The sequence below is a fragment of the Rutilus rutilus genome, assembly GCF_951802725.1.
Source record: "Rutilus rutilus genome assembly, chromosome: 7".
In the NCBI taxonomy this organism is placed as follows: Eukaryota; Metazoa; Chordata; class Actinopteri; order Cypriniformes; family Leuciscidae; genus Rutilus; species Rutilus rutilus.
This window is the reverse complement of record NC_140221.1, coordinates 11146905-11174784: the sequence shown is the minus strand read 5'-3', so window position 1 is coordinate 11174784 and position 27880 is coordinate 11146905. Positions and strand designations below refer to the sequence as shown.

The window sequence follows — 27880 nt, the reverse complement described above, 5'->3', positions numbered from 1 at the left end:
TTTTTTTTTCAACTATTTTATTTGGAACATATTTGTATCCTAATGGGATACAACAATAATCCTCTAAGAATCAAATAAGATCCTTCTGGATAATAACTTTTTTTTATATATAGTATAATCTTATTTGATTCTTAGATGTTTCTTATTTTATCCCTTTAGGATACTGGTAACACTTTAGAATAAATGTTTCTGTCATAAATGAATAACTACACAAGACTATAACTGTTACGAATTAGCTGTAGTAATCCAACGGAGAATGCAAGAAGATAATCAAACTGACTTTTTTTAATGAACAACAAAGCAAACAAAGCACTGCAGACTATAACATAATGTTAACACTAGACAAGGGAGCTAAGGAAAACTCAGGGCTTAAATACACAAGGATGCTAATCAAGAGAACTAGAGACAGGTGCTTAACATAATCAGTAACCATAGAAACAAACAAGGCAAACACAGGCAAACAGGAACAGAACAGAACCAAAGCAAACCAAACCAAACCAAAACACAAAGAAACCTGTAAAAATGTGTGTTTTTAATTGCGATTAATCACAGAAGAAATGTGTGATTAATCTTTTAATTTTAGTAATCGATTGATTTTTTTTATCGATTGAGAGCACTAGTTTTAAATAGATTAAATAGATAGCACTAGTGCTGTCAATCGATAAAAAAAAAAAAAAGATACTCGACAAAACAGACATTTTGGCATAAATGTGTGTGTTACTGTTCGTTCAAGCGTGAAAGAGAACTCGATTCTGGTGCGCACGATACTGGTACGCGTCTTTCTGTGCGTTGTGTGTCACATAGACAGGACATTCACAGACAGCACGTTCTCTTTTGTCTTGTTGCGTTTTAAAAGCATTTGCGTGAATAAGAGCGTGGTCATATAATGTAACGTTAGCCAAAAGATGACAGAAAAAACGGATGCTGCTTTAATTGTGTTAAATATTTTAACACTTTAGACTGGACAAAAATGTATTGCATACGTTAACACGTTAACGTTGACAGCACTAAAACTAACATACTCGTAACATTACACCACCCTTCCGGTAGACGCATCCTTGTGCCGTAACTAAATAACAAAGTCCAAAAGAGGAGAGAGGATGGGGGCTCTGGAGGAGGACATAGAGCTGGAGAGTGATGTGACCAAGGAGGAGCTGACAGAGGAAGCCACCATGAAGGAGACGATTGAGGGAGGAGCCACGGCGGAGCTGATGGAGGAAGGATCCAGATACCGACCAAGAGCACAGCCAGAATGAAGGACCACAGAGAGGGAGGGAGGAGCCCTGGTGGAGACTTGGCAGGCGGAACAAGGGGTACGACAGACTGAGATGACGGAGACCTAGGTGGAGCCAAAAAGCCAACGAGACCGGATGACACCGTAGGTCCTGGAGGCCAAGACGGAGTTGTGGTGCAGAGATGCGGTTTAGGACTGAGGTGGGGCCATGGGTACTGAGGACAAAAGCAGAACTGGAGGGAAGGCGGAGCCCGACGATGCCAAAGGCGTGAAGGGACAAAGTGCAGCTGAAGGCTGAAATTCCCTGGTGCAGACAGAGCAACAATGGACCAAGGCAAAATCCCCGTGGAGCTCTGAGGATGACGGTGCCAGGTGGAGCTGAGGAAGGAAGGAGCCAAGGTGGAGCCGACTGGTCGACAGGATGTCGAGTGACAGGCTCGGCAGCTGGTGGCAGAGCCAGGGGATCCCCTTGCCAAGGCGGAGCTGGAGACCGGAATACCCAAGGCAGACCCACAGAGCAGAGTGGAGTAAACAGAGGGGGAGCTGAGGGACTGAAGGGAGCCAGCAAAGGTGGGGCTGAAGGTCTGGCTGTCTTTGGTAGAGGAGGTGGGAAAGGGAGGCTGGGAGGGACCATCAGATATGCAGGAGATTTGGAGCTGGGCAGGACCAGCGGAGATGCAGGAGTCAGGAACGACCTGTGGCAACAAGAGACTTTGGGGAATCATATCTTCCAATCCCTCAATTAATAATGTAGAAACCTGGCACAGCTCACCCTCAGCAGCAGGAGTATGGGAGGGGATCCACTCCATGTCCTTGTACTCCACTAAAGACAAAGATGGCCTCAGTTGTCTCTGGCTCTGTTCTTGTGGCGGGGCTAGATCTCCCTGTCTGCGGTTGGCTTAGGCTCTTGGTCCGTGGTGGGAATGGCTGAAGTTAGGCTCTGGGTTTGGAGATGGGCTGGTGTTGTCCTCATCTGCAAAGCAGGTGGTTAACAGAGAGTAATTTTTTGCCAGCACCCACTTCACACACCGGCAAAATCCCCCCAGGGACCAGATAGTGTGTTAGGCACGCCAGATCTAAAAAGTCCCTTGTCTGGTCCTCCAGGAATCACTCTCCTTGCTCCAGCAAAAGGAGATGCACGGCAGGTAAATCCATCATTTATGACCTAATCTAATCTTGGTCTAGTGTTTTGTTACGAGTTACCTTTAGTAATCCAAGGGAGAACGCAAGAAGACGATCAAACTGACACAACGTTAACGCTAGACAAGGGACTAAGGAAAGTTCAGAGGAATGATGGAAAATTGGCCATGCAAGTAAAGTCATGAAAACTATAGAGTAGGGGGCGCTGTTGCACATCTTCTGAAAAAGTAGCTACTTTTTTTTATTAAAACACAGGCAAAAAAGAAGCAGAAACAAGCTATAAAAACATTGCTTATGCACGGTGTAGTCTTAAAAAAAAAAAAAAAAAAAAAAAACTCAGCTTTTTGTTCAAAATATTGTTTTTTTTATGAAACTTACCCAGATTCATGTGTTGATAAAATAAAGAATTCATGAAGCTATAATAAAACATTTTTTTTTTTGGTTTCAGATACAACAAAATGTTCTGGGGGCCATGACATTTTCATGAAAATTATCAAAAATGCTGGCGGTTGCTGACAACTTGCTAAAAAAAAAAAAACTAAAAAAAAACTGGTGGGGAAAGACTTAACAACTTACCAAATTCATAAGTCTGCTATTACATATTCATCATGTACGTGATTAATTATTAATTGAAGTACTGGTTAAAATGTTAATCTGTCCTGTATGTTATTGATTAGTTTCATATTCATTATAAGAAGTGTATTTCTTAGTATTACTTGGGAGATAAAAATAGTTACTGGTTAGCTAGTGAACTACTGTATAAAACAGTGTGATTTTTTTTTTTCAATCGCTAGGACCCCAAGGTTTTCTACCCAACAAAAACAGTTTGTTATTAGTGGTTGACTGATATCTACATCGGCCGATGAGTTTTTCAGTTTGGCCGATGTGCTGGATGCGGGACTTTTATTTTGACAGCGCTGAGAACTTTACTAGATAGAACTGTTAAACAAATAAAGTAAACTGTATACGAAAACGTATTATAGCATTTGCTTTCTCATTTACTGTCAGGATTTAGCAAATACGCATTAATATAATTTAAACAAAATTTTGAATATCTAATAAACTTTTAATTTCACAAACCTTGCAGATATAGTCGAATTCAGCTATCAGATCGTCTGATGTGTGCATTTCTAGCCTGCATGAACGTGTAAAGTAACTCTGTGTGTGATGGTCAGTCCTGTGAATTTAATGCGTACAGGAGATCAGTTTCAGCTTCATAGCTCGTTCGATAAACTTTAAAACCTTGATTTATAACTATGCTGCGCTGTATTCCGTTGCCCACTATATTCATGTCATTTTTACTGTGTGCTGTATGTATGTTATCTTGTCTTTATTTGAAAAAATATGAATCAGTGAGTACAAATTTACCAGATTTCGAGTCCCCTGTTGGATACAGTGATTACTTCCTTTTTATTTATATATATTTTTAAACAATTTCTTTATTTGTGAAAAAACTGTAATTCGAAAGTTTTTCATCTAAAGTAAGTCTGTTTAATTTTATATATAAAGAATTGTTAAATATATAGAAGTAAGTGTGCTGTGCTGAAGAAGTGGTCCTTGCAAAACTCAGCCCTAGTCAGTTACTAGGGTATTTTTTTCTCCCAAGTCTGTGCAATGTTCTAATGCTATGCTATGGCTTGTTCATGTTGCTATACAGTTGCTAGGGTGTGGCTACACAATTACCATGGTGATACTAGTTTACAACCATGTTGCCATATGCTAGAGTGTGGCTAGACAGTTACATGGTTGAAAGGTATAGACTGGATGTCTGCCCAAATCAAAAGAGCCAACCCCGTGTCTCTATGATGTTCTGGTGCTGATATATAGCTTATTCATGCTGCCATACAGTTGGCATGGTGCTCTAAATGGTTGCTAGGGCGTGGCTAGAAGGTTTCCAGGGTGGTATTTAAAGACTACTTGCTAGTCTGAGTCAAAAGAGACCACCCAGAAGTCTCTATGATGTTCTAATCCACAGGTAACCCTCTCACCTTATTTCAATGGAAATCTATGATGTGGTTGCTAGGGTGCTGTAACTGGTTGCTAGGGCATTTCTATGTCATTGTTATGTCACTACTTATTGGCTGCTTGCTGGGCAGAGTCAAATGAGCCCATCCACAAGTATCTATGACATTCTGATGTGGAGATATTATGTCACAAACTTCTGTCCAATTTTAAATCTGGGATTTTTCGCCCGCTGGATGAACTAGTGTGGGGAATTGTGCTATTTTAGGAACGGTTCATATAGATTTTTGCAACTGGTGTTTTTTTACTTGCTATGACCCCACTGAATACAAAACAACCTGTTTCCAATTTTTTTCTTCATTTTTAGTGCCAAAATTCAAGATGGCAGACAATATATGCAGAAAAATCATATAAAATAAAATATATAATCTTTTCACTTCTATGAAGGCTTTAAAATGGTAAACTTTTTGATGAATGTATTCCTAATAAGGCAGACAAGTGAGACACAGACTATTTTAAAAATAGTTATTGGATCATTTGCCAAAAAATAAATAAAATAAATAAATAAAAAATCTGCATTTTGTTTCATTATTGAAGAGTTCAACAAAACAGTCAGCCATTGTCACTCAAGTATTTATCCTCATCACTCTCACTGTCACTGTCACTGTCTGACTTTTCGATATTGGTGCATGTCTCCTCAGAGCCCTCACACCTGCAAAGTTGCGTGCATGGTAAGTTGTTGCTCTTGCAAGAACACCTTTAGTCCAGGCGTTTTAAGCCAAAATGGGAGTCAACCGTGAACAAATTGCAACAGAAGCAAACTCAACTGATTTTGTATCCTCAATATGTCCTGAGTAAGGAAAAAAAAGCCCAGAAGAATCCCATTAGGGGAAAGTTTCGAAAAAGACCCAAATATAGCCCATTCATTCGCCTATTCATTATTTTTCTCACATGAATAGGGTAAAAAATTGAACCTTTAGATATCACCATGAAAATTACTGAGTTGATTACTTATATCATGACAAACAAAAAAATGTATTACAAGTTTTTTTTTTTAATTGTTTGTTAACATGGACAAACGGTACATAATCTAATAACAGATGTGCTAATTTGCATATACCACAACAGATCTAAACATTGGGTATAGCCAGGAGAAAATGTCTTGTTGAATCTTGTTGACATATAACAGTAAAAGACTAAATGTTAAGGTCTGAATGGAACCCATTTAGGCTACCCATAAGCATTAATACATAGAGGCAGGAAGAAGTACTTTAAAACAGCCTTTATTAATTATTATTGCAGAGATTGGGTTTGGGGCTGGGTCCGTAGGACTGTTTCTGGGGGATGAGTCTGAGGGAAGAACAGGAGACAAGGGTGAGTAGAATGCAGAAGACAAAAAGGTAGGTAAAATAAAAAGTGTCTGGATAAAAAGATCTAATTGCGTACAAAATTCACCACTAGAGAATCTCATCTTCATTCTCGTCACAGGCCATCTGCATTGAGTTTGTGCAGCTCACTCCCCTATGTATTAATGCTTATGGGTAGCCTAAATGGGTTCCATTCAGACCTTAACATTTAGTCTTTTACTGTTATGTCAACAAGATTCAACAAGACATTTTCACCTGGCTATACCCAATGTTTAGATCTGTTGTGGTATTTATGCAAATTAGCACATCTGTAATTAGATTTTGCACCGTTTGTCCATGTTAACAAACAATTAAAAAAAACTTGTAATACATTTTTTTGTTTGTCTTGATATAAGTAACTCAGTAATTTTCATGGTGATATCTAAAGGTTACATTTTTTTACCCTATTCATGTGAGAAAAATAATGAATAGGCGAATGAATGGGCTATATTTGGGTCTTTTTCGAAACTTTCCCCTAATGGGATTCTTCTGGGCTTTTTTTTCCTTACTCAGGACATATTGAGGATACAAAATCAGTTGAGTTTGCTTCTGTTGCAATTTGTTCACGGTTGACTCCCATTTTGGCTTAAAACGCCTGGACTAAAGGTGTTCTTGCAAGAGCAACAACTTACCATGCACGCAACTTTGCAGGTGTGAGGGCTCTGAGGAGACATGCACCAATATTGAAAAGTCAGACAGTGACAGTGAGAGTGATGAGGATAAATACTTGAGTGACAATGGCTGACTGTTTTGTTGAACTCTTCAATAATGAAACAAAATGCAGATTTTTTTTCTTCCAATTTTTCTATTTTTTTCACCCAATTTTTTGGCAAAAGATCCAATAAATATTTTGAAAATAGTCTGTGTCTCACTTGTCTGCCTTATTAGGAATACATTCATCAAAAAGTTTACCATTTTAAAGCCTTTATAGAAGTGAAAAGATTATATATTTTATTTTATGTGATTTTTCTGCATATTGTCTGCCATCTTGAATTTTGGCACTAAAAATGAAGAAAAAAAAATTGAAAACAGGTTGTTTTGTATTCAGTGGGGTCATAGCAAGTAAAAAAAACACCAGTTGCCCAGGCTGGAAAAATAATTTCCCTCTTCCTGCAAAAGCTGAAAAGTTTCATTTTGTTTATCGTTTCCTAGTAACAAGGGCTGGCTATCTTTCCCATCTTTCCCATTGGCTTCATGTAATCCATTCTCCCCAATAATTTTCCATGTCATCTGATTGTTAACAGAATTATTGTGGTGAGCGCAGAACATTATTTTAATTAAAATGATTATTAGGTTATATGAAGGAAACTTTTAATCAGTCAATGCGTTTTTCTGGGTATGCCAATAAATAGCATAATGGTGGTTACACCCATCATTGGTTGATAATCATGATAATTCATGTTACCCATGGTCATATTTATTACCCAAGTCAATCAATTAATTAGAAAATGTATGTATATAATGATATACCTAACATATATCCATTTGAAATGTTTAAAAAGACGATTATTTGCAATTTTTGGTGATATATCCGCCATCTTGGATTTTGGGCCTGTGCAGCCCGGGAAAAAATCGGAAACAGGTAGTTTTGCAAACTATAGGGTCTGAAGAAGTCAAAAAACATCATGTGCAAAAATCTATATGAAATGTTCCAAACACTTTATTTTGCTACATATGGCCCTGCACTAAACATTGTTGTCACGTTTCCGTTCATGTTTGGACTGTGTTGTCTTTGTCATTAATTCATCTGTCTCACCTGTGCCCTGTTAATCACCTCATTTAGTTATCTCGTTTGTTTTGCCCCAGCTGTGTCTTATTTCCCTGATCTGTTTCCTTGTGTATTTAAGTCCTGTGTGTTCCTTCAGTCCTGGTCGGTTATTGTTTGTGCACCAGCACACTGTTTCTTGTTTGTTTTGAGTTTTCTCCAGTTAAATAAACCTTTGTTATTTTGGTACTTCGCTTGGCTTGTCTCCTTCCTCACCCGGACCTGACAGAATAACCGACCATAAAAAGGAAAAAGATGGAGATATGTAGACAGGCCTTTGTGGGAACCCGCCAAGCTGTGTTCCGGGGTATCCGTGGAGGTCACAGGGGAGGATATGGGCGATATGGGTCCAGACAACTTTTTCAGCACCAACATCCCCACGTCCAGCCAGATCCTCATCTCATCAGTCCAGTAACCCGCCGAGCCTGAGCCAGTTGTTGGCCTAGAGAGGCCAGATCCTGTTTCGAGTCCAGTTCCGAGTCCAGCCGAGCCCGCACTTCACGTCAGATCTGCCGAAGCCAAGGCAGTTCGCGTCATGCCTGCCGAGCCTGAGACAGTTGTTGGCCCAGAGAGGTCAGATCCAGTTCCGAGTCCAGTTTCGAGTCCAGCCGAGCCCGCATTTCATGCCAGATCTGCCGAAGCCAAGGCAGTTCGCGTCATGCCCGCCGAGCCTGAGACAGTCGTTGGCCCAGAGAGGCCAGATCCAGTTTCGAGTCCAGCCGAGCCCGCATTTCACGCCAGATCTGCCGAAGCCAAGGCAGTTCGCGTCATGCCCGCCGAGCCTGAGACAGTCGTTGGCCCAGAGAGGCCAGATCCAGTTCCGAGTCCAGTTCCGAGTCCAGTTCCGAGTCCAGTTCCGAGTCCAGTTTCGAGTCCAGCCGAGCCCGCATTTCACGCCAGATCTGCCGAAGCCAAGGCAGTTCGCGTCATGCCCGCCGAGCCTGAGACAGTCGTTGGCCCAGAGAGGCCAGATCCAGTTCCGAGTCCAGTTCCGAGTCCAGTTCCGAGTCCAGTTCCGAGTCCAGTTCCGAGTCCAGTTCCGAGTCGGCTGCCCGGTCGAGCAAGAACCAGAGCCAGTCTTCGAGCAAGAGCCAGAGCCAGTCTTCCCCAAGTATTTTTTTGGGGGGGGGCCATAGAGCTCCGTCCTGGCCACTCGATGGGCCACGGTCACCCGAGGGGTTCTCACCGCCGTGGCCACCCTAAGGGGCTTCTCCGCCATGGCCACCCAAAGGGGCTTCTCCGCCATGGCCATCCGAAGGGTCCGCACCACCATGGCCACCTGAAGGGTTCGCACCGCCATGGCCGCCCGAAGGGTCCGACAGCTCCGCCGTGGCCACGCCCACAGCCTGCTCTACTCTGGTTCCCGAGCAGCCAGCTCCGCCCTGGAGGCTTCTTGTCTTGGGCAACCATGCCTTCATCTGCCTCCGGGGTCTTCTCCGCTATGGATGCCCAAGGGTCCGACAGCTCCGCCGTGGCCACGCCCACAGCCTGTTCTGCCCTGGTTCCCCGAGCAGCCAGCTCCGCCCTGGAGGCTTCCTGTCCTGGGCAACCACGCCTTCATCTGCCTCCAGGGCGCCCACCCTCCCACCCCTTAGGATGTTATACAGCGCGAGGATGCGCCTTCGGGGAGGGGGGGGGGAGTACTGTCACGTTTCCGTTCATGTTTGGACTGTGTTGTCTTTGTCATTAATTCATCTGTCTCACCTGTGCCCTGTTAATCACCTCATTTAGTTATCTCGTTTGTTTTGCCCCAGCTGTGTCTTATTTCCCTGATCTGTTTCCTTGTGTATTTAAGTCCTGTGTGTTCCTTCAGTCCTGGTCGGTTATTGTTTGTGCACCAGCACACTGTTTCTTGTTTGTTTTGAGTTTTCTCCAGTTAAATAAACCTTTGTTATTTTGGTACTTCGCTTGGCTTGTCTCCTTCCTCACCCGGACCCTAACAATTGTACGCCCAATTGTTTATAAAAGTCAGAGCAGTGTTGTCCGTTGTCCTCAATAAGCCGCACAATTTGACACTTCATTCATGACAAAGTCGTACAGAAAAATGTGTACGGAAGAAGAAGAAGAGGAAGAAGAAGAAGAGAGAAAAAAAGTCGATGTGAGATAATAATAGTGATGCTAAAGAGAACTGTGCAAAGAGTTTTGGTGGTGTTTGTGTCTGAGTGAGAAATAAATTCACGTAATTTGAATGATGTCGTAGATGAATGCATTTTGTGCCAAAGCAGTGATAAATGATCCACAGTTTAACTCAGATATACTGCTGTTGTGCTCACTGTGGGAAGAGTTTTGAAAAAGTGACCCAAGTATTGAGAAATGTGCCCTAGTAATTGAAGAAAAAAACTGTAATCAGAGTTTCTTGTTAATATTAGTTGTTAGAATATTGATAATGCACTACACATTTGTTCCTGTGTAGTTACTCATTAATGATGGAGCAAAATTCTAAAGTATTACCAAGATCCATTAAGATTAGTTCCAAAAAAATATAGAAGTTACCATAGGAACCCTGTATACATTAGGATTTTTTGTCAATCGTGAACATCCTTTCTTTCAGTATGCCAACAGTGAGGGTGTGGCTGACTACAATGTGACCGTGGAGAAAGTATCCAGGGAAAACATCACTCTATGTAACAGCTTCAGCACTAAAGATCCATCTCTCACCCTAATCCTGTCTTACTCTGCATACAACATCAGCGTCAGGGCTTTGAACAGTGTCGGATCGTCTCCTGTTTCCAGTATAGTCATTGAGCAAATGGATGAGTTGAAAGGTACATTCTTTCGTATGTTGTTACATGCTACATGCAAAGTACTCTGGTTAGCTGTATATTAGCTGTAAACACTGTATATTTGAACATTTAATGAGGTATTAGTTATTTATTTTTTTATTTTTTTAGATTCGTTTGGGCTGTTCAGTGTTAACATAACCAGGAACAACAGTTTCAGTCTGTCCTGGAGCAGCTCGGTCTCTAGCGTGTGTTACTGTGTGGAGTGGTGGGCCAAAGGACAGATTCCAGCTTTCCAATCATTCTACGTGAAGCAGACGCACAGAGAAATAACCGAGAAAACTAAGAGAAGTACTGTTCCCCTTTATTCTCGTATAATAAGTAGGATGAAAAAAATGTATAACAGTATATTCGTATAATGGATAAATGGACACTAAAGTTTTTACACACAAGTTTTTATGTTGTAATTATTGATTTAATAACTCTAAAAACATGGTATAAATAAAAGTGGTATAAGTATAAAGTTGTAAAAAGTAATAGATATTTTAATAATAAAAATAATAAAAATAAAAAGTGTTTTTAATTACTAATATGAGATCCATTGACAATGTAAAACTTGTAAATCTGACCTAAACCTATTCTACGGTAACATTTTTACATTTATAAGAGACTTGCTGACTTTGACACACATTCTGTTTCGCAACGGCTCCGAGACTCGAAGGTGAAGATCCAAATGCAGTTTATTTACAGAGTAGTCGTACAGGCAGGGTCATCAACAGCGAACAGATCAAAGGAGGAAACACAGAGAATATCGTAAGTTATGACTATAACTATGGATCTATGAGACCGAACGATGACCGTCACCACGGTCTTACCTTGAATGACGCCATTCCTCCGCCTATCCTCGAGACCTAATATCAACAATGTCAGGTGACTGACCTTAGGGGTTGGCTATATAACATCCAGGTGAACCAACCACTTCCTCTTGCCTGGAACGCCCAGCTCGTCCCGAGTGACAAGGGATGGTGACGGTCATCGTTCGGTCTCATAGATCCATAGTTATAGTCATAACTTACGATCTATTTTGACCTCACTCAGACCGTCACCACGGTCTTACCTTGGATGACTTATACCACCAGGGTCACGAGGGACTAGTATATTTTCCCTCCCCTGTTTACTTAGCAACAGATAAAACAGCAGACCCCAAAGAATTTGGATTTGCAACATTAATCCTATAAAATCTCGTAAACGTGCATGGGCTGCTCCAAGAGGCTGCAGCACAGATGTCTGAGAGCGCTACCCCCTTCAGTGCTGCCCAGGAAGTTGCCATGCTCCTGGTAGAGTGAGTAACCAGATCACCAGGGATAGGTAGATTTTGGTTGACATAAGCTTGTGAAATTGTATCCACTATCCAATGAGATAATCGTTGCTTAGACACAGGTTTGCCTGCACACTTCTTGTCAAAACATACAAATAGTTGTGTGTGTGACTGTCGTAATTGATGAGTACGCTCAATATATGTGTGCAATGCTCTAATAGGACATAGAGAAAAATGATCCAGCTCTTCACCTGAACAAAGGGGATCTGGATGGAAAGCATCAAGCTCAATTACCTGATTTATTGTGCTAGGTTTAAGGACCTTGGGTAGGAATGATGGGTTTGGCCAGAGAAAAACCCCTGTTTTTTTTCTGCCTTCCATCTCAAGCAGTCTTCACTGACTGATAAAGAGTGCAATTCACCAACTCTCTTAGCTGAACATATCGCCAGTAGGAATACTGTTTTCCATGTCAAGAACTTGAGATCTGCTTGCTCCAAAGGTTCAAAAGGTGCTTTGGCTAGTGAGTGTAAGACAATAGAAAGGTCCCAAGCAGGTGATCTCATAATTTTCCCTGGTCGCAAACGTTTTGCACCCTTGAGAAATTGAGACACCAAAGGGTGTTTGCCAATATTTGCACCATCCACTATCCACACATGGAAGTGTGAGATGGCTGCAATGTAGACTTTTATGGTATTAACTGATTTCTCAGAATCCATCAACGTTTGAAGAAAACGAAGAACCAAACTGGTGTCACACTTGGCCGGATCTAGTTGTTGGTCTTGACACCATGCTGAGAATATTCACCACTTGCTAGAGTAGCTACTCCACGTAGATGGTGCCTTAGAACTATTTATTGTCCTTAATACAGCTTCATCCAAATCTTCAGAGAGGGACTGAGCAAGGGCCATACCCATAGTTGAAGTGTCTCTGGACTTGGGTGCCAGATTTGTCCCTCCGCTTGAGAGAGGAGATCTGCTCTCCTCGGTAACTGCCAAGGGTAACCTTGGACCAAACGTACAAGGGTTGGAAACCAATGCTTCTTTGGCCATCTCGGGGCCACAAGTAAAACCTTGTGACGGCCCAAAGATACCCTGTTGAGCACAAGGTGGATCAAAGGTAGAGGAGGAAAAGCGTACAACAATTCTTCCGGCCATTCTTGAGATAGTGCATCGATCCCCAAGGGGCCTCCCTGGCTGTTCAGAGAATACCATAGATCGCAATGAGTTGTCTCTGTGGTCGCAAACAAATCGACCTTTGCCATACCGAAATGCCTCCATATTGATCTCACCACTTCGGGATGGAGACGCCACTCTCCCGGGAGAGGCCCAGTTCGAGACAGTAGGTCTGCTGCTCTGTTTGCTACTCCCGGTATGTATACTGCTCTGAGTGATGAGAGCTTCGGAAATGCCCAAGAAAGTAGTTCCTTTGTCACCTGGAGACACCGCACTGATCTGGTGCCACCCTGGTGATTGATGTGGTACACTGCAGACATGTTGTCCGTTCTCACCAAAACATGTTTGTTCTGCAACAACGGGAGAAAAGCCCTCAGGGAGAGATGGACTGCCCTGAGTTCCAGCACGTTGATGTGCTCTGTGGTCCAGGGGAATTTCCAGTGTCCCCTGATGGACCTGCCTTCCCAAACTGCTCCCCACCCTGTTAGAGAGGCATCTGTCGTTATCACAGACCGCCTCGCTGGGATGTTGCCTAGAGGAACCCCTTGTGATGGTAATGTCTTCCAAGGGTGTAACATTTGGATACACCTTCGTGTAACCTTTATCTTTACATGTCTGTGAAATTTGGGATGTAAGTGAAAGTTGTTCAACCAACGCTGTAGTGGACGGGCTCTGAGAAGGCCGAGTGGGACCACAGTTGCTGCTGCTGCAATCATGCCCAACAATCGCTGAAATTGAATTAATTTCATTCTCTTGTTCAGACGGAATGACTGAGTAAGATTGACCAACTGTACCACTCTCTGGGGTGATAGAGTTGCAGTCATCAGTCGGGAATCTAGCGAAATTCCCACAAACACTGTCTGCTGTCTGGGACTTAGATTGCTCTTTTCCCAGTTCACTTTGAACCCGAGAGACTGTACATGTTGAAGCACCATTTCTGTGTCCTTCGTGACTTGACTGCGAGAAGGAGCACAAATTAGCCAGTCGTCCAGGTATGATTGAATTTTCAGACCTGCACACTGAAGAGGACGAAGGGCTGCTGAAACCACCCTGGTGAAGACCCTTGGAGACAGAGACAGGCCAAATGGAAGGACCCTGAACTGATAAACCCGATCTTGGAAGGCAAAGCGAAAAAACGGGCAGTGATCCTGACAGATGGGTATGTGGAAATAGGCATCCTTTAAATCTATGGAAGTGAACCATTCTCCCAGTTCTATGGATTCCAGAATTTGTGTTGTAGTCAGCATTTTGAAGGGCAACACTTTTATGAATTTGTTCAGCTTTCGTAAGTCCAGAATGGGTCGAAGTCCCCCGTCCTTCTTTGGCACTAGGAAATACTTCGAATAGAACCCAGTGAGCTGTTTGCTGGTGCTTATCTGTACAATCGCTTTTTTTTGAAGTAAGACTGTGATCTCGTTGGCCAAAATTTGTGCCTGGACTGGGTCTCTGACTATGGTCATATGAACCCCTGAAAAAGTAGGAGGGCGCCGCCGGAACTGTATCCTGTATCCTGTCTTGATGGTGTCTAGAACCCAAGGATCTGATGTTACCTTCTCCCAACTGTCCAGGCACAGTTGGGAGCATTCTCCGACGACTCCGAGACTGCTATGCCTGGCCTCCCCGGGGTTTGAAACCCCTGGAAGTACGCCTCTTAAGTGGTCCTCCCCTGACTGGATTATGAGCCTGGTCAGTTTGGGGAGCCTGGTAAAAAGGTCTGGTTCCTCGATCATGGAACTGGTAACCCCTAGATCGTCCTCTGCCATACCCCCAAGTTTCTGAACGAGGAAAGTGTGGGGGCTGAAAAGAATGAGCAGCCCTATGGCCATATTTGGTAGGGCCACCAAATGTTTGCTGAACTGACTCCCTTCTGCGTCTTGCCTGATCAGCAGTATCCAGTAAAGCCTGTGAATCAGTGTGAAATATCCGACCTGGAACCACTGGCATATTAGTCAGATCCTTCCTAATAGCGTCAGGTAAAGATGTCTGAGCCAACCAGATTTGTCTTCTAGCTAAAATTGCCGAAGACATAGATGCCCCTATGTCCTTGGTAAGCTGTGAGTGAGTGTGTGATGAGTGCTGTGTCGATCAAATTCATCACATCACGCTCTTCTTTATTAACGACTTTTCTTAAAGCAGCCAAAACTATTGCTAAAGCATTTCCTGAACGGGCTGCCCGAGTAGCTGCGTTATATGCTTGGCTCATTATCCGGTCTGTCTTTTGGCTCTCCTTACCGGGACAGCGAGGATTGTCAGTAACCTTATCAGGTCCCAAAGCAGTTAAAGCTGCGATTTCTCGCTCCACTGATGGCATGTTCCCCATACCACTCTCAGGGGGGTAATCCAACTTAACAAACCGTCTACAACCTGCATTAAACTGGGGTGCAGCTTTTGGATTATTCCAGGCTTTCCTCAGCATCTGGGAATAATCCTCAGCTACAGGAATTGACACAGTAGGCTGTGCAGGAGAAATACTCGCCCATACACCTTGTGTGGGGGCTGGAGCTGTAGCTTCTCCCTGAGCATCAAGACCCAGGATCCTTGCTGCACTTAAAATGCGTGAAAGAACGTCAGAATGCAGCCTTCTTTCTGAAACCTCAGACCTGGATTCATCTTCCTCGTTTTCGTCTGCATTCTCCTCACTACCATAAAGGGAGTTATTTGCATGCAGTGACACGGCATCCATATAATCATCCCTCTTTTCCTGACGTGATGTCAACTCATCTCCAGGAGAGGGTGCAGCCCGGGGTGCAGATGGCTGTGTGCTTACTGAAGAATTACATGTTTCAAGCTTACCAGCTAAGTCACGTAATGCTGCCAAGATTTGCAACTGAGTGTCATCCTTGGGCTCTTGAACTACCGTGACCCTCTCCCGTTTATCCGGAGGCATGTCAGAACCTGAAGACCTGATGGAATCATCAGGCTTCTTGCGTTTATGAGAGGAACTACTGGGAATAATTTCTTTATTACCACCAGTTAGAAATTTTGCTCTTTGCACTCTTTCCTGCAAAGATAGCTCTATTGCGGCTGCACAGGGATTTTCGATATCGTCTAATACATGTTGCATACCCAAACAAGAGGGGCATTCGCGATGCCCATCTCTTGGGTGTATGCTAGTTTGGCAAAAACGACATTTTGAGTGACTCATGACAACAATCCGTCCTTCGGATGAGACGTTAAACCGAGGTCCTGACTCTCTGTGGTCATTAAAAATCCCAGGATGTCCTTCGAAAAAGAGTAGGGGTGTAACCCCGGCATCCTGGCAAAATTTGCCCCTTGGCCTCTGTCCATCATGGCCTCCTAATCATCCCCATATACTGATTGGCTTCATCACTGTCTCCTCTCCACCAGTAAGCTGGTGTGTGGTGGGCGTTCTGGCGCAATATGGCTGCCGTCGCATCATCCAAGTGGATGCTGCACATTGGTGGTGGTTGAGGAGATTCCCCCCTTTCATGTAAAAGCGCTTTGAGTATGCCTACCTAGAAAAGCGCTATATAAATGTAATTAATTATTATTATTATTATTATTATTAACAAGCCAGAGGTCAGATCACTCATATAATAATGGTCTATAAAAAAGGAAAATTAACAAAAGATTAACTGTAATGAATCACAGTATTTAACTAATTCTTTGAAGTTGAACTGCAAGATTCCCAAATAACTCAGCATTTAGTTAAAAGACAAAAAAACAATAATGCCATAAACAAATAGATTGTGACGAATCACAGATCATTAATCAAATCAAACACTTCCTTAATCTGTAATTCCTCAAAAAAAAATATCTGCCTGGTATTAGTTAAATACAATTAACCAGGTACAATTAATATAAAGATTGTGACGAATCACTCTTCATATTCATCTTTCAAAATAAGTCTGCGAACAGAACCACTTGAAAATCATATTAGAAAATGATCCATCATTCTACGTGCGCACACGCAGTAAATGGAAAAAAAACTCTAGTCTGCTGCGAACAGCTGACCTGAGAACAATCAATAAATACCTGTAAACAAACAGAAAAAATAAAGAAATACTCACTGACGTGCGTTCCAACGACGCGTCGAGATATTTAAATGAGGAGAAAAAAAGACTGCAATCCTGCAGGGACGTGAAGCACCTGCACAAAAACGTGACGGATTGAAACAAATCTCTCCTGTAATCAAAACAATGCGCTCTACCGCGTCGGTCTCAGATGAGGCGAGAAAGGCAAGAGGAAGTGGTTGGTTCACCTGGATGTTATATAGCCAACCCCTAAGGTCAGTCACCTGACATTGTTGATATTAGGTCTCGAGGATAGGCGGAGGAATGGCGTCATTCAAGGTAAGACCGTGGTGACGGTCTGAGTGAGGTCGAAATAGATCCAAATAACAGGCATAGGTCAGGGCAGGCAGCAATAATCAGAGTCCAATAAACAATCCGAGTCAGGCCAGGCAGAGAAACGATCAGGAAACGGTGAAACAGTCCAAGGTCAGCAAAACAAGAATCAAACACGGGTAAATAACGCTCAGAAATGTAGTAAAAGTAAAAAACAAGACTTTGCGGTGAGTGAATGAATGACCATGGTATAAATAGACTGAGACTAACAGGATGATGAGACACAGGTGAATGCAATCAGTGAATGAGGTACAGGTGAATGTGATCAGTGATAAGTGATGATGAGTCCGGGCAGTGAGTTAAGGGAAATGTAGTTTGTGAGTGATAATAGTCTTATGTGGAGTACCCTCTGGTGGCTCTCAAGGGCACTCCAGCTGGTGACCGTTACACATACATGATTATCTACAGGATTTCTCTTTGTGACTCTTTGTTGGTTATTTCCATTTCTATGGTTATACCTGTCATGACTGGTTAAGGGGAGGATCTAAGCACAAATGGTACTTTAATAATCCAAACAAAAGACTAAAGGCACTCAGGAATACAGAGAGGGATGAATAACGCAAACAACAAGAACAGATAAAGAACTGAACCAAATAGGGGATTATAAATACACAAGATAGTGAGGGGTAAAACAAGTCCCAGGTGGGACCGATCAGTCAACTCATAAGAAACCATAGCAACCAAGGCCACAGGGACTAAACACAGGTAAAGAAACTACACTCAAAGAACCAAAACACAGATAATACCAAACTCACTTTTGATTTACATCCATCAAATACATACAAATATACATACATGTTACGTACTGCTCAGATACTGTATACAGGTTGAAGATCCAAATTCAGCTTTATTGGGGCAATCCAGAATCATAATCCATATAACAGGCAAATGGCCAAAACACATAGCAAATAATCCACACGTACGATGTTACATATGAAACTGAAGCTTCAATGCATGTATCGAGTACGCAGCTCAATTTCTCATGAAGTTCCGTGCCGGAGCGTGTATTGTTTTCAGAGAAGCACGAGATCAATGAATAACGAAGCCTCACTTCGCACTTCGCACACCGCACTTGCTTTGCGTGTCGAAATGTTTGAACCCAGACTGCTACTCTAAAAGTGTTCAAGTCCATTTATTAAATGTTTGTTTATATAAATAGCCTATAGCCTATAATACGTGATCATATAGTCTGCCATATAACAGTATAAAAAATAGAGCACCATTTAATTGCATTAAACAACTCTATTGGTATAATTAGTATTATTATAATTATTGTTAGATTTAATTTATTGCCACACTTTAATATGTGAATTATGTTATCAGAAAACTGGCTTTTATTTGTGCTTAATGGATAAAACAACGGAGCTGTGCTCTTGGGTTTATGGCTGCTAAAAATTTGACCTGCCACAAGATGACACTCTTGATGGTTTGAATCTTTTCCCAAAAGAATCAGAGAAAAGCTTCTAAGATTTAAAAGACTTCATTTCTCCATCCCTTCAATGGAGTCCAAAACACAGGCAAACAAGGATTTTCAGGACAGCAAGACATGGAAACAAAGATATGGGAAACCAGGATACAAGTACTCAGAATTGCACTGCAACACAAAAAAATTGCAAAGTTAGAGTGAAAACACAGGGCTTATATAGGCAAGTTTTAACAGGGGTAATCACACACAGCTGAACATCATCACAATCATGAGAATAGGCAATGGATACTGAGAAATGAAGTTCATAATGGAAAAGCACAGGTGTTGGGAGAAGTGCCCTCTGAAAGAGATCAAGGGCACTCCAGCTGGTGGATGTAACAATATATCAAATATGAATATCTTAGAACAAAATTGATTTGTTACTATTTAAAACAACAACAATAATATATTATAATAAAAGATTGATCAGGCTAAACTAAGTGTTATGAGCCCCACAAATAACATTAACAATTATTTTGATTTAAAACCATATTCCTTATAGAAGAGTTTCAATATTAATTCATACTTTTTATTATTTTTGGAATAAATGCATTGATCTGGACACAAATGAGTGTTACAACATATACAGTAGTGGTCAGAAGTGATGTCCGGAGGGGATATTTGAGGATGTCCGGAGTGATGTCCGGAGGGGATATTCTATTTTCTTGTAATATTTTAAATGTGAAGGAAACACAAAACTTGGTTAAAATATTTATCTGAAAAAAAATAAAAAATAATAATAATAATAATCATACAGTGACTACAACATAATTAGTTATAAATATTTATTTGCTTCTCTCTAGTTTTTGCATGTGTTCATAGCGTCTTGCTTACATATGTAACCCTTTTTCCCTGAAGAAGGGAACGGACACATTACATTGTTTTCACACATAAAACAATTGACTCCAAGCTCAACTATGTTAATCGATTACAAAATCTTTAACAATTTTTTTTATATTTAAATAAAGGGTGAACATGTCCATTTTCCTAGGCCAGACATCACTTTTGGCCACTACTGTATATTATTTAATGCTTTGCTATCAGCATAGTGGATACTTCCATATTTATTTTACCTCGATTATAGGGTGATTTAAGAACTTTATTTATTAACAGCATTAAGAATTGCAACGGTGTTCTACACTTTTTTTGTTGTTGTCTTTCTTTGAATTTAGTTTTTCAGCCCTATACGAGATATTATTTCTCTCTGCACACCAGACCATACCTGGACACCTGCAACCTGAAGAATGTGAACAACAGTGAGATGACATATGGCACAGCCCAAGCTTATTTCAGAGAAGGAAGTGAGTCCAAATATTCATAAAACTGCTAATATATAGAATTGTTAATACATTTCCAGCCTGATAAATATACTGGTTTGTGCTGGTAGTGTAGCTGATTGACCAGTATATGTGCTTTTCACTAGCAAAACCTCGCTATTAAGCTGATCGACAAAGGACGGTTAATGCTAATTAAGAAGCTAACTTCTAAAATGCAATAATATTGTTTATTTGAAAATCATTTATTTGTAGTCTAAAAAAGTGTCAAATGGAATTCTCTGGCTGAGAAATATGTGCTACTGAAATGTGTGCAAGCTAAAATTTTAGGTCAAATGCTGAAGATTCACACCATATACTGTCAGAATATTACAATTTTTAACTGGTCTGCTATAGACAACAGATGTATCTTTCTATATGACTGAACTGAAGCACTTTTTCAGGTCCGATTAGTGCTCCTGGGAATGTGAGCATTTTGAATATTGCCCAGTATTCCTCAGTGATCACGTGGAGTCCCGTGTCTGAGGAAGACTTGCGTGGATTCTTATTAGGCTACTACATCTACTACAAAGAGGACCATAATGAAACATGTGAGGAGAAGCTTTATATAATTCACCATCATAAAATGCTTATCAGAGATTCTTGAGAACTGGGACAAAACATGTTAGGCTTGTTTCTTTCACCTTCATTGACTTAATTAAAAGAATTCATTTTCTCAACTGTATACCAGGAAACCCGTGCTGTGACAGGTGGCATGTAAGCGTTTAATTAGTTATTTAAAATGTTTTATTATAAAGTTATTATTTAAAATGAAACATTAGACACATTACTGGTATAGATTTCAAATCATAAGTGGAAAGTTTATTATTAGTATTATTATTATTGTTATTGTTTGTCACTTGTCGCTTGAATTTGTGTTTGATTGTCAACATTGTCAAATATCTCAAAAATTCTGAGCATTCCTTTACCACTTGTTTCTGATCTTAGGTCTTAAGTTTTATACATTTAATTTTAACTGTGCTCTAAAACAATTGGAATTGTACCAAAGCGTGGTTTATTAATCTAATGATATGTAATGATAGGCAAGTTTGAAGAAAGAACCCAAGTGCAGCCCAAAAGTTCAGGAGGATGGTGGTGGAGCGGAGGTGGTCTTGGGGGAGGGATGGCGGGCCAGGCCCGTGCAGGCCTCTTCGATTTCCCTTGAAGTATATCAGGGCTTTATGGGCAAATAAATAAATGGAATGAATGAATGAAATTAAAATCAAATTAATGAAACCTTTTTTTTGTCCCAGTTCTCAAGAATCAGTGAAATGCACTATATAATACGGTTATAAATGTGATATTTTTTTAACTGCTGTCTGATTTTGCCTGTTTTCTATTACATTTGACATTTACAGCCTTTAAAGTGGATCCCAGCATAAACAGTTTTGAGCTGCTGAATCTTGAAAGCAACAGTGCGTACCGTGTGCAGCTGTCTGCATTTACAGCGGCTGGAGAAGGAGAGCGCAGTGATTTCAAACACTTTGTCACAAACCCGCCAGGTAAACTCCTATTTTTCAAGTTTATCTGCCTTACAGCTTTTCATGATACACAGTAAATGTGTCTGAGAATGTGTCTGTCTGTCAGGAGGTTTGTTTTCTAATTACATGAATTAAAAAAAGTCACAAATGCATTGACAACGTGGCTTATTCCGACAGAATTCACTGCTTTAAGCAGCATTATAGCTGCGGTGATTGTGGGAATAATAATTCTTTTACTCGCGGTTCACCTCAGCTGTCGGCTTCTGCACAGGTAAAGACACACGCATTTCATTTTCCGAAAGACTGACACTATAAAACCAAAAACTAATGTAAAGCTCAATGTGGATTTTTACAGAGCCAAGAAACTGATGTGGCCAAGTATACCAAATCCTGAGAATAGCAATGCTGTTCAGAAAATTGAAATTGCCTATGAACTGGTAAGAAGTATAATAACAATATACATGATGCAATATAATGACAATATAATAATATAAGACAATATGAGACAATATATTGATAAAACAATACTTTGTGATAAGAATATACCAAATAATATATAAAAAAGAGTATGAGGCAGTGATGACCTCAGATGGTAATACTATGGTTTACATGAATACTGAATATTTGTATTCACGTTGTTTCATGTTTTTGAAAAACGTTTATAAAATAAAATTTTAAATGTAATGACACTAAAAATGTCATGTGGTGTAACCATAAACAAAACAGTAATAACATATTTCCTTTAATCATTGGATGTTCAATCACAAGTATTCAATGTATACTTTCAAAAAACGGTTTTGCCATTCCTTTTCAAAAACTCAAAAAGTATTTATTATATTATTAAAATCTTATGCTCACCAAGGCTGCATTTATTTGATTAAAAATACAGTAAAACCAGCTGTATTTTGAAAGATTAAAATTTGAAAATGTAATTTATATTTATGTGATGGCAAAGCTACATTTTCAGCACTCTTTACTCCAGTCTTTAGTATCAGATCCTTCAGAAATTATTAAAATACTGATTTGATGCTCAAGAAACATTTCTTATTACTAATGTTGAAAAGAGTTGTGCTGCTTAATAGTTTTTTAGAACCTGTGAAACTTTTTTTTTTTTGAATTCTTTGATCAATAGAAAGTTTAAAAGAATGGCATTTATAAAAAAATAAAAAAATAAAATTGTAACTGGGTAAAGTTTTTACTGTCACTTTTAAAACAAATTAATGTATCGTTTCTGAATAAAAGTATACATTTTGTAGTGGGTGAATTGCGTTTGTATTTTTTGAATAAGTAGATTAACATCAATCATACTGAATGATTACCTTGTTCCTATGGTATTTATAACTCCATAGTATTCAATAATTTGATGGTGTCCCAAACAACACTGTATTACCATGGTACTGTGTCGAAAAAGCCACGGACACCATGGATCCTCTAGGACTACTAAAATGTTTAAGTTTTAATTCATGATGAGATGTTTGAACAGTGTAAGTTATATGGACTTTGAATCATTTGGTCACTTTCTTTTTTTTTTCTTCTGTAGGGTATCCTGGAGCCACTGAACAGGCAGCGGTTAGAGGAGAGTGAGGGATGTGATTCCAGTACAGTGTGTGTTGTTGAGAGCAAAAGGGAGGCGACTCCTCTCAGCAGTCCTCCCATTTCTCACGCTGGTGTGAAGCCCACCATCCTTCTTCTCTGTGAAGATCAGGACAGCCCGTCCATCCTGGATGAGATCACACCTCCAGACACCCCAACACAAATCCCCACCAGAGAGTCTGTTTCCACAGAGACCTTCCCTATGGACTTCGGTAAGACAGACTCCACTTTGAGCACTTCTGTTGACAATGACATCACAAGTTTAGAAAGCAAAGACCCTGGAGAGACCATCTGCAACATGACACGGTCGGACTTCATCCCAGCATCCCAACCTGCTGTTGTTTTCATGAGTGATTACACCACCATGGAGATCTTCCAGCAGGTCACTATGATTGGGAATCAGGGTCCATCCATCCAAACAGTGAAACCAGAAATTGTTCCTGTACATCCAGGGCAGGATTACATTCGGCAGTCCTGTTTTTCAAGAAATGTACAGTCTAATAACCCATCAGGGGCATGTAATGGTGCTGAAGTTTTGAACCCAGAAATCACAGTGCTCTGAAGTGCTTTTAATCCAGTGATTTACAGAACTGTTACAAAGAAAATCACTCTGGAGCATCCCGAGGTTATAGGAGCCGCGTTTAAGGGTGCAAGGTTCATTGTCCTGTTTCTGACTGAGCTTTAGCCACTACTCAACGCCTCCCATAAAAGATGGAAGACGTCACTTTTAATGGCAGTGGACTGGACCAAAGGCTCAGAATTCTGAAACGCCCAGTGCTCATGACAAAGACTCCTACATCAATGACACAGCCCTAGCTTTACCTAAAATGGAGCGTTCCATCCAAGGCTAGGCTAGGTGGACTGTCAGTCCAAATCCACTTATTTGTGTGTCGGATTGTAATTTGATCTATATGTTTGACTGTGTATGTGTTCAGATCCTATTTGCAGTGCTGGGTAGTAAATGATAATTTTGAATCTGGATTACATAATCAGATTCCAAAAATTACTTATCTAAAATACTTATTATCAGACTACAGTTACTTTTTTACTGTATTGATTACATGATTACACTAGTCACTAGTTAGCTGACTGTAATTACACACAAAATTGAGAGGTTATTATTATAAATTGCTATACTAATACAAATACTAATACTAACTAACTGACTAAAATACTAACTGACTAAGAGGGGGAGAAGTTAAATCATATATAATCTTATACATCAGGCATACATTTGCATATTTAATCATATTTTCCCAACTCAGCAGATTATATATATATTTTTAATATTGAACAATGATAAAAGTGTATTGGTTTCTCATCAAGAACTTTAAGTGTACGTTTGTATAGACTCTAATGGTTTTAGAGTCACTGAACTCGCCTGAGACCAGGTTGTTAAACAATAGATAATGGGAGACATAACCATAGAATGCATAAACATCTTAGCTGCCTCTATAACGACACATAACCTATACTAAACCAAAAATTATAAAGATTAAACTTAACCTGCTTACAAACCTTTTTTACCTGAGCTTTAAATGTAAGTTTAGAATTAATCAATATTCCAAGGTATTTATATTGAGAAACCTGTAGCCTCACCCCTAACACAAAAACATCTGGCTCTTTACTGATACTGTTTGAAAAAACATACATACTGTTTTAGACACATTTAGTTGCAAGCAGCTTACCTTTAACCATGCCTATACATTAACCATAGAATTAGACAGAACCAAGATCATTAGAAACTTGTCAAACTATTAAATTTGTAAATAAATTACAGTATCATCCGCATACATTTGTATATTAATGCCAGGACATACAAAATAAAGATAATCTATATAAATAAAAAATCAGTGGACCCAGAATAGATCCCTGAGGGACACAAGTAGATGTACATAGATCAGTTGATTGATGATTTTGTACTTGAACATGATGAGACCGATCTGACAGGTATGATTCTATCCAGTTGAGTGTATGTAAGGAGAAATTAGAACTAGATAACTTGGATATGAGAGTTCAATGATTAACAGTGTTAAAGGCTTTCAGATCAAGAAACTTGGCTATAAAACTTGGCTCCAACTATACCTCCTTTACCTAAAAGAGTTTTAATATTGTCTATAAAAAACTATTTGCTGTCTTCATTGAATACTTTGCCCTAAAGCCAAACTGCATTGGACGCAATGTAAATGAACTATTATTCAAGTCACTGCTAATTTGCTCTGCAACTAATTTCCCCATAACCATAGAAACAGTGGGTAGGATACTGATTGGCCTATAATTAACAAAAGGAAGGGGATATCCGCTTTTAAATACTGGAACAATAGCCGACTTCCGAAAGTGTGGAACTTTACCCTGAGAAATCTAAAGTTTAATAATTCCATTAATAGGTTTAATTAATGTCTAAATAGACTCTTAAAGCATAACTACATCCATAACATATTTATATTTTGCTCTAGATGGTTTAAAAGATCTAATCACTCTCATAACGTCTAAATCAGTAACAGGCCTTATACTAAAAAACAGGCTCCATTGCATTGACTGGACAAATATTTATTATGGTCAGGAAGAAGTCTGCTTTAGCTGTTCTTAATTTCTTTACCACACAATTCCTTATCATGGTAAATCAATATCTATCATGGTTCAATTTGCTTCTAGTAAAATTTGTAGGGCATGATACTGTTCTTTCATCAAATTTAAAATATTTACATTTATTATTTTTAAGATTTAATTATTAGCTTTAACATAGTTCATCTGCTTACAAACCCCCTGCAGTTCCTCTCAAACCCTAGTTTGGAAAACCCTGATGTAATATTTAATGCACTTCATGTTGTTGATAAAGAATGGAATACAGTACATTTTATTTTTCTTTGTATTTTTCAAATCAGTGTAATAAACGAGTTAGGTCAAAAAATCTGAAGGCAATCAGATTATATTACCTATACTGCAATTTCCATCATGTAATTTGTGTTCAGTTATTGACTACTATTTGTAATTTACCCAGCACTGCCTATTTGTGTCCTGTGGAGCTCTTTCTTTTTCCGGAATATCTGCTTTGGTTTCTATGGCTATGTTACGTTGGTGGACCTAGTTAGGTTCACTTTGTCTCCTGTATAGAAGCTTGTTTCTGCCACATAATAATAATAAAAAAATGTATTTGGACTTTTTTTCCCTCAGAATTATGTGATATAAAGTCACAGTTGTGAGTTATAAAGTCATAACTTGCAATTCAGACTTTTTTTCTCACAAAAATGTAGATCCCACAATCCTGTACTTTCTATTCTGTGACAGTTGAAAATAAAGATGGCATCTGAAAGTTGCAGTTGGTAGTAGGTTTGTGTGTAAATGTAAGTTTTTAACCAACATTTTTCACTTTTGATGTCATTTCCTGAAAGAAATGACTATTGTAGTAATTCATTATTTGCTTAGTTTTCACCAAAGCGCTCTCTATATTGCTGTAGATCATAAAACTCTTACGCTGCCTCAGAAGTCTGTCCGAAATCAGTTTCATGAGCTATCTTCGTGCATAAACGCTGCCTAGTGGCTTCATTCCCTGCTGCTGTCTCCGCCGGCTTAAAAATTCAGAGAGGTGTACACCAGCCCGACTAGCAGTATATATTAGTATATTTTTCCACTCTGCATGGACTTCGCAATAGCACAACCTTTTTTTCTAGACCCCACCCCATACTGTGCTGAACTGTACCGAACCGTGACGTCATAACCGAGGTACGTACCGAACCGTCAGTTTTGTGTACCGTTACACCCCTAATGAACAGCCCTACCCCAAACAGTTTTGAGGGACGGGGGGCCGTTCCGCCGGGGTCCAGAGGAAGCAACCACTGGAATTAAGTGAAAACAAACCCGGGTGGCAACAAAATCTCTGGTAAGAGACAGTTAAATGTCTTTTATTTTGGTATAAAACTGAGTGAACCATAGCGGCTGAGACTATTGTGCTCAGCTTGCTAAGTGGTTTCAAAAGAACCGCACCAGATTAATTGGTTGAACTCAAATTGAGCGCTGGAAAGTGCTCCAGGGAAAGATTTTGAGTAAACCGTAATTAATTACGCACTGGACAGTGCAACCTGTCCGGTTTTGGGTGAAAACACGGATCTGTTAGAGACGTCTGACAGATTACTAGGCATGCGCCGAATTGGGAAAATCCACAGAGATAGAAAACAGCCACTATGGGGTCATGAATCAGTTGAAAAGGGCAGTGATAAACAAAAGGTTGTTGTGGTTGCGTTCAACATGTGAAAAATGTGAATTTGTTTGATTTTATTAATGTTATGAAAACAAGGGTATTGGAGAAGGAATTGCCATATTTGTATAACAAGAGTTAAGAGCTAATGGGAATGAGCTTTCAAGAGCCAGGTGAGACTGAAGAGCCAGGTCTAGTTGAATAATCATAAAAACGGCCTCCCTTGCCAATGAGGGAAAGACCACGGCAACGACTCGCAAAGAGTCACCCTGGTGAAGACGGAATGTCCATGGGGCAACACACCTGGAGGAAGATGTGGACCAACTAATGGTTTAAGTTTAGCAGAAGGATCTGTTTTGTGATGATGTTGATGATTTTATTTGATTGAATCAAACCAGGGCTTAATATTGATATAGATCTAATAATTTGATTGGTACAAATGTTTTCAGGAAGAGTAGAAAACCTATTAATTGATGTGAAGTATGGTAATAAGCTAAAAAGGCGGTCCGTAATGGCAAAATTGGAGTTAATTTTGGACAACTACATTGGAGAATGGATAAAATTATAAAACTTTTTCTGGTTATATTTGATTAAATAGAGCTTTCTGAGTAAACCCATTGCCTGATTGAATAAAAAATTAACAAAATATGGTTAGGAAAATGGAGGTGATATATGGAGATGGCCGTGGATTAATGGAAAAGGCTGAAGGAGTTATGATTGTAATATTGTATGTGTATATATTCTGATAA

The 27880-nt window shown here is 40.0% G+C and overlaps 1 protein-coding gene across 1 annotated transcript in view; it reads left to right on the top strand.

Annotated features, from left to right (window-relative positions):
• The window catches only part of LOC311293321 (interleukin-31 receptor subunit alpha), a 36138-nt gene extending 9883 nt beyond the window's left edge, over positions 1-26255 (top strand). The window contains exons 9-16 of the mRNA XM_084413495.1: positions 10059-10272; positions 10399-10578; positions 19722-19850; positions 20267-20413; positions 21221-21364; positions 21521-21614; positions 21699-21780; positions 22884-26255. Of these exons, the coding sequence (XP_084269621.1) occupies positions 10059-10272; positions 10399-10578; positions 19722-19850; positions 20267-20413; positions 21221-21364; positions 21521-21614; positions 21699-21780; positions 22884-23498 (1605 nt within the window). The 3' untranslated portion in view covers positions 23499-26255. The remainder of the gene's footprint in view (positions 1-10058; positions 10273-10398; positions 10579-19721; positions 19851-20266; positions 20414-21220; positions 21365-21520; positions 21615-21698; positions 21781-22883) is intronic.
• The last annotated feature ends 1625 nt before the right edge of the window (positions 26256-27880 follow it).